The 8,187-nt window shown below is 41.2% G+C and overlaps 1 protein-coding gene across 3 annotated transcripts in view; it reads left to right on the top strand.

The window, feature by feature from the left end:
* The window catches only part of Lhfpl3 (LHFPL tetraspan subfamily member 3), a 484,961-nt gene extending 478,828 nt beyond the window's left edge, over positions 1-6,133 (top strand). For all 3 annotated transcript variants that reach the window (XM_063237839.1, XM_063237828.1, XM_063237820.1), the window contains one exon: positions 3,837-6,133. Coding sequence is in view for 1 of the 3 variants with exons in the window: in XM_063237820.1 (XP_063093890.1) it covers positions 3,837-3,865 (29 nt within the window). In the remaining 2 variants the exon portion in view is untranslated. The remainder of the gene's footprint in view (positions 1-3,836) is intronic.
* The last annotated feature ends 2,054 nt before the right edge of the window (positions 6,134-8,187 follow it).

Raw genomic sequence — 8,187 nt, forward strand, 5'->3', positions numbered from 1 at the left:
TGGTAAAAAAAAGAATAAAAAATCCTTTACAGCAGACTGAGAGAAACTGACCAAGCTCATTCAGCCACCTGGAGTTTGGAAAAGAGCAGAGTGTTTTACAAGGTAGTGATTCCAGTGCAACCGCGGGAGAAAAGGCACCTGGAATTGCTCTCATTCGTTCTCACAGCAAAGATTCCATAAGCCGTCCCGTCACATAGCGAGGCTCTTTGCTTTCTCAGTGCCTGTCCCAGCCCCTGCACCCAGCGATCCTGACTGAGGGGACTCCGGACCCTAACTTTATAGGTCACACAGGAACAACCAGGAGAAACCAAACACCAATAAAGGCATAAAAAACTCAACAAAGTAGTATTTAGCCAGCCTGGACAAAGCTGCGGTTATACATGCTGCTCTGAGGAGCAAGTTCCAATGACAGCTTTGGAAAGGGTTTGCAAAAGCCCTTTGGAAACAGAATGTGGGCATCTCAGAGCCCATGACATGTTACAAGGTCAAACCTGACTGCACAAATCTCCAAAGTGGCACTGAGGAACTTGTTATCCAGTCCCATTCTGAGCAGGCCCGGGCAAATGTGACATCTTTTCAGTTGCCTGTCAGTTTCCCAATAGGCAATATCCACGGTGTATGGAAAATGTTAGCAGAAGTTTTGAAGAGCAGAGTGTTTTACAAGGCAGTGATTCCGGTGCAACCACAGGAAGGCTTCCAACAAATTCCCCAGACTGCCCTGATGCCCCACAGCCTCGAGACAAGAGGAATAGTGACCACATTGTGGGGTGGGAAATCCTGCCCTTTTTTGTCTTCCACCTATCTCCACAGATCTTTCAGAAGAGCTGGGCTCTACCAAACCTTCAGGTGGAAAACTCTGCGGGGCACACCATCTAAGTAATGGTAATGGCTTCCTAATTTCACCCCCCACCTGGAAAAGTGTCTTCCTGATGTTACATGTGGGGAGCATCTGTGCTCTGAGCACCGATGGAAGCAATATCCTGCTTATTTTTAGCCTAGCAGTCTGCAGAATCCTCGCATGCCCTGGGGTTCTTGTAGCATGTTGGTGTCATATACTAGAAAGAAAAAAATACCTGGTGGTAGCAGGGTCTAAGTAATTTAAACTGCAAAGCTTCCCTGCAAGCCTCTCGACACAATGTCTGCACTCAGGGCAGAGCCAGCATCAGGACAAGACAAGCCTAGTGCCTACAGTGGAAAGTTTAAGCAGGCACAGGATCCACATCCATGTGGCCCTGTGCACGGGCCTCCAAGTTTGAACCCCATGCATCTCACTCACCTCATTCTAGGCTAGGCCAAGTTCTCTAGGTTTGCGTGCTTGATTTTTCTCTGTGCTCCTCACCTCTCTGTCCACTGTTGATGTGGAGGTGGGGAGTATAGTCCCATGCTGATTAACAGTCAGCACAGGCAGCCTCAAGAAGAATGGACAGACCCATGAATGGTGAGATTACAGTGGAAGGTCCAATGAGAGGTTTGGCCAAGTGGAGGCCGCAGGTGACCCAAGCCTTTTGCAGACCCAAGAATAACTGTAGAACCATGCTGATGAATGGTTTGTCCTGGTCTGGTCAGGCCGGGGCTGTGGATTCAGATGATGGGGGTAGAGGATGCTGTTTGTATGATGGGTCACAGGCATTCCCTTTCTATGAAGGGCTCAGAGTCTTCCCAGGGAGCTGCCTACCTTGCAGGACACAGTGGTGGATGTGCCCACTTGGGAGCTGATTTGAAACCCATCCAACACTCATCATACCCAGCCCAGCTCACTGGGAATGTGTCCCACGCAAGCTGGGATGCAGCAGTGGACATAAGTACTTCCTTCCTGCAATCTCCTGGTTTTCCTTCATCCTGTGATGTCATAAACACAAGCCAGCAGCTCAGAGCTGGTGAAAGAGAAACAGGGAGTCTCTGGTTCATGGATGCCAATAAATTACTTGGGCCAAAAAACCTCCTCTATCGCGAAACTGGGAGGTATTTAAGTCTCAAGAACCAGGAAGGGCCTCCTTGCCCTTGTCTTCTGCTTCATCATACAGGTACAGCCCTGTGCGTGTCCACATCTTCTCTATCCTCTGTGCCTAGCAGCTTTGCAACACCTAGTCCCAAATTCTCTCCCAAATGTTTACAACCACCTCCCCAACAACCATCTTTCCCCATCCATGATACCTTCCCATCTTACTGGAAAACCCAGACATCCCCTTGTGAAGATTTAAAACAGAAAATATTTAGAGCTGAAGAATGAGGCTAGAGTGGCATCATGAAGCTCCAGCCTGACTCTGAATTCCACCAGGCAGGAGCATCTCTAGAGGTTCAGAGCCACCCAGAGCCTGGCACAAAGCAGCATAAGTTACTGCTGTTACTTTTAATATTATCAGAAGAAAGAAATATTATCCACAGTGCTCCTGCCAATATGCTCAGTCTTACAGAACCGTAAGAGCTGCGCTGTCACTATGATACAATCCTATTTCAGTTATCCCCTGTGCACTGGGTACGTTAACAGAGTCCACTTGCAGAGACACATTCATGATGTGCAGATCATGATGTGCAGGCAGATTTTTAAAGTGTGATGAAGACACGGAGGAAAATATTAAAAGCAACAGCAGAATCTTTTAGCTCTCTTCAGCACACATTCAGAAGCCAACATTTTGCCTTGTATTTCAAAGTGTTCTGGGATGCCTGTTTCCTTTCGGCCCAAATCTGCCACAGTGGCCAGGTAGGTGCATTTTATGCATCTTCACAGGTACCCTTAAGCCCTGGATAGTGAAGTCTATGAAAATCATCCAAAGAATGAGGTTGATCATGTACCACTTACACTCTAGTTTTGTTCATATTAGGCATAGTCCCTAATCTGTTGGAGAAAAGGAAAAGCAGACAACCCGGGGGCAGGGGGGGTGGGAGCAAGAGACCAAATAGATGTCAAGCATGATGGTGCACATCTGTAATCCCAGCACTCAGGAAGCTGAGGCAGGAGGATCACCATGAGGCCAACCTGGGCTACAGAGTGAGTTCAAGGCCAGCCTGAGCAAGACTGTGTCCCAAAACAAACAAATAAAGGCCAAGTATATCTTTACACACAAGATGCTCATCATTTATAGTAACAAGGAAGTAAAAATCTACCTATATATCTGACAGTAGTGAAACTGAGAACGGAATAGTGAGGGTATGGATTGGAAAGATATGTGAATAAAATGGAATGTTACTATGGGTATTAGAAATTGATATAGGTGATATCTTAGTGGAAATGTGTACACTTTTAATGTAATGATATAATATTAAAAACCTCATTTATGTGATTCCAACTATATAAGTAAATACATATTTACATAAGGAACAGAAGGAGCCATGGAAGAAAACGGTATGTCAGGGTGATTGCATTTCTGAGTGATTCATCCTTGTAATCATTGATTTTGTATTATCACATCAAGTGTGAAATAAAACTTGAAAAGAAAAGGAAAGTGCTAGTTTTCCATGTGAGGCAGGATCACGATGCTTGGGATCGCACTATATTCTTCTTTGCTCCTTGAGACGAGATTCAGGGCTTTCAGGGTGGTCTGGGCAAAGACCCTTTGCTCCTTCAAAACAGACTATGGTCTTCATGCAGACAGTGGTAATCTTGGGGTTTTTTTAAGAAGATCAGCTATTGGGAAGACTGTGCTGTGTGTTCAGTGAAACAATTCTCCAACTTCTCAGTCTTTTCTGGTAACAATCTCAGTGCATTGGAATCATTTGCTGGCATGTTTTCTTTTTCCGTGACAAATATTATGCACAAAAGTCTTACTGACCGAAAATAATGTGTCTTTTTCTCTTCCCCTCATCCTTTTTCTCTCTCTTCCCTCCCTTTTTTACAGTTCTGCTAAGCCAATATTCTCTAGAATGAGCACAAAACAAATCAAATAACAGCTAGACAAATCGAATAACAGCTTTTGTACATCAACATCAAGAAGGAAAATGCTTGGGAGAGATCAAAGTCCAAGGACTAATACGCTCAAGAGTGAAGCATCCACTCGTCAAAGCACCTTCTAAATGTAGATCCGCAGAGATGGGGTGATTTTCTGGAAAGAGAGGTGATCACAGATTAAACACCAGCTCACTGGAAACTGTCATTGGAAAAGGTCAGATAATATTCAGTGAAAAATCATATTCAGGAAACATCTTAATGAAGAGGAATATAAATGTGCTAGAATTAACATGTAAAATGTGTATGTACTGAGGTTTGTAAACTGTCCTTTTTTAATCAAACCAAAACCAAAAAGCTTTAATCTTTCAATAGTATTACAAAAAAAAAGGGGGCAGTTAGTTCTAGATTATTCCTATCTCAGTAGCCAAGAAGCTGATCAAGAGTCATTTATTGAGGAAGCAGTTTAGGAAATGCCTCTGATCTTTGGTTCTCTGTCTCTACTGTTCATTTATTTCACTGTGTAATTAACTACAACCATTCAGTTGTTAAGAAATGCAACACTTCAAACTTTTTATCAAGTCTGTGTTCAGTTGAACCTATCTGTACAAGTTACTACCGAGAAAGTGTTTGCAACATACACTCAGACACCACAGAGCTGTATATTCCAGGAAGTACGTCTTGACACCCTAGGTTCCCAAGCAACATAGATTTCCCTGACTTTCAGGAAACAGCATCGAGGAACTCTGAAAAATACAGAAAGCTTGTTTTTCCCTTGGACGCTCACATGTAATATATAGGCTGCTAACAAACACTTTTTAAAAATTCTCTCTACTATACGCATAGGAATTTAATATACTTTATAGATATCGAAAATATTTGGGTTTTGTCCTATTTCTTTGCCATCTATATCATCAAAAATCCATATCATTTATTTCTCTGACTGACAGGCATTTGCTTTTTAAAAAAATTATTCCATTAAAACTATTTCTAAGTGATAGTAAGTGGTACTAAAAAAATAAATAAAAATTTAATAGCCTTAGAAATAAATGACTATATACTTATACAGGTCAAAGTAACTTGGTAAGGATAAGTTAACTTTTTATTTACTAATGTTGGTCCCAAAATTCTCAGAGTTTTTTCTTTTTTAGTTAGCTGGCCATTTGGAAGTAGTTACAGTTAACCAGTTGTTTATAAAAACATGTTGTTCCCAGGATTCCCCCACCATCTCCCTCATTGCCTATCTTACCAATATCCTGCAACACAGAATACTTAAAATTGAAATAGTCCATTGCCTGAGAATGAATGCAAGCTAAAATGTACATACAGGAATACTCAACAGAAGCTAATCCATGTTCTATACTCGATCCAGAAACATGAACGTACAAAATGCCTTCATTCTGGCTTGGATAGATTAAGATCCACTTAGCATATATCTCTAGACCATCAGACTGATGATAACGTGGACACAGAGCAGGGCTGACTTCTCTAACCCTTTCTCTTTTAGGCACACATTTATGTTTCAGCCAGAATTTTCTGGTACTGGCCATGTTTTCATCATAGATGGAATAATATATCAAATAGCTAAAGTGTATTACAGGTAGGCTCAAGTACATAAGACCCAATTTACAAAGATGTGACTTTTTGAAAGAACTAAATTAAGGGACTAGTTAGAATCTGTAGCTACAGTCCTAGTCATTCGGGGGATTATCTATTGCTTTAAGTATTAGCTGTCCTATTGCATTCAGAACACCCTACTTCCTAAATTTAATTACACACAACTTTTCAAGAATTCATTTATTTATCTCTCTAAAATAGAAACAGAAAGTGTCAGCTTTCTCTAATCCATGGCAAGTACAAACTCCATTAGGAGTCCTACATCACTAATAGTGGTATTAGCAAAAATGAAAAAGTACTTCCCATTCATGTGCAAATGTTTCTAAGAAGTTTTTGCTGTAAACCTAAGTGTCATTTAGCATACCACAGTGCTATGAAGATAAGTCATCGATGATGTACCATTTGTACATAGACAATACACATGTAAATCACTAAATGTTAAGTACAAGAAAGTATGTTTTTATCTTTTTAAAGAAAAAAAAAAGTGACTCCCTTTCTCATTCTGTTCTGTTGTATTCTGTCCAAAAGTTGTGTGTAATTTTTTTAAGGTCCAGGAAATGTAAAGAAATTTGTTGGAATATCTGAATTTCTGTAAAAAAAATAATAAAAATAAGATTTTGTTACTTAAGAGAACGCTTGGTGGTGTGGTAGACATTTGGTGTATTCAATCTCTGTCTTGCCCCAGTGATCTAGGGTAAGCATCTGGTTTGACTAAAGCAGCTCTCTTCAGAAAAACGTGCTGCTGCATCCCATAAGAGTTGCCAATTTCAGACATTTATTAGCTGTGCAGGACTGTCAAGTAAAGGTCACACTCAAGCCCCGCAAAGCTTCTTCCAGGCGACCATACACATTTCTCCAGCCAGTATCCATGCATTCCATGGGATGATGTTGAAAACTACTAAGTAGCTAGACTGCTTGAAATCTCCAACTGTTCAATCTCCACTCTGCAAATGAGAAAGAGCTGTGTATTACTTAGACACCCGCAAGCTTGTTGCAATGCTTCATGCTGGGTAAATGTTGCCCAGGAGAGTCTCAAACCCAGATGCTTCATGTAGAATGCAACCCTGAAAAACTAAACCTCAGGATCTTCACCTGCAAAATTGATATAAATAATACTATCCAACCTCATAGCATTGTTGTGAGGATACAAATGATAGTATTTGTGCTGGGCAGGTAGAGATTCTCAGTGTTAATTTCTTCCCTTCCCACTATGTGCATGATATTGAAGGAAGAAAAAAAAAAGTGAAACATGAAGTCCCTTCTTTTAAAACATGGAAGATAATTACAGCAACATTAATGAGCCAGGTTGGAAAATTCAAATGCATAGAGGGCCCAGGTAGATTTTAAAAAGTAAAGCAAGCTGGGCAGGGAAGGTGACAGGAAGCAGCGGGAACTAGGGGGCAGTGATAGCTGAAATCCTGTCTAAAGGGAAAACACAGCCAATATGCAGCTCTACTCATTCAGCTCATACCAACTTTCGTCTTTTTAAATGATGAGAGGATCGGGGTGCACCAGATGAGCAAGATCCCAGCTCTCAGTCAATCTGTGCTCTAGTCTGGGAATTCAGACAATAAGTAGGAAAATGTCAGCTGAAAGTCAGTGCCCTAGAGAGAATTAACCCAGGGTGATGGGAGAAAGAAATAGGAAGGCCTCTGGGAAAAGATAGCATTTAAAGTGAGACCACGATGCTAAGGAGCCTGCCAGAGCTGAACTGTGCCCTCGATAAAATTTAAAGGTTGAAGATGTAGCATTTGCTTAGATGTGTAAGGTCCTAGGCTTGAACCCCAGCACTGGAAAAAATACTACTATAATTAACATAGATAAATAAACAGATGAAAAATTGATAGAGGAGCCAAGCATACAGCTCCGCAGCACAGCACTTGCCTTGGTAAACTCTAGTTTGTTCAATTCCTGGTATAACAACAAAAAGAAAAGAAAATTGATAGGAAGGGACAACAGGGTAGGTCAGGAAAAGGTCCATTAGACAACACAAACTTGGTCAATATTAGGAGGCAACTCTACACACATCTCTTGTGGTTCTGCACATCTTCTGAGCAGAGGCACTGACTGTCTTTATCCCAGACTACCTCCCCCAGACTATCCATTTAGCTCATACTGGAAACATTCTGACAAACATTTCTCTGCAGAGAAAAGAATGGGTTTGTTTTCTGTTCAATAATAACGACCCCAGAGTTCAGCAGAGGCAGAGTTCAGCGAGCCAGCCCATTAAAAAAGACTCTCCTGTCCCATAACCCACTACAGTGCAGGCAGCACCACACCCTCTTCTAGCCCTCTAGGAACTGTGCCAAGGGGAATGAATGCCAACATGCTGCTTGCTTTGCCATGAGTAATAAAATCCTTTGTCTCTGACCCAGGAGTCTCACATTTCTCCCAGCATCTATCAGACTGGCAGGTTACCTTGTTAGTTTCCAAAAATGATGAAAATCTAAGACTCATCCCAGTTATCAATTTGAGGAAAGAAGGAAATTAGATATCTAGCTTACATCTTCCATAAAAATCTACCCCACATGAATTAAAGAACAACTGTGAAAGGAATAAATTTAACTTTTCTCTTGTTTTTTAAGTTGACAGATAACACTGTATGAGCTCATTGTGTACAATATGAAGGTTTAAGTACATGTTCACTGTAGGAGGTCGAATCTAGCTAATTAACAAATATATTACTT

Source organism: Cavia porcellus, unplaced genomic scaffold, assembly GCF_034190915.1.
Source record: "Cavia porcellus strain 051 isolate PalLab524CR breed Dunkin Hartley unplaced genomic scaffold, mCavPor4.1 scaffold_2, whole genome shotgun sequence".
NCBI classification, from domain to species: Eukaryota; Metazoa; Chordata; class Mammalia; order Rodentia; family Caviidae; genus Cavia; species Cavia porcellus.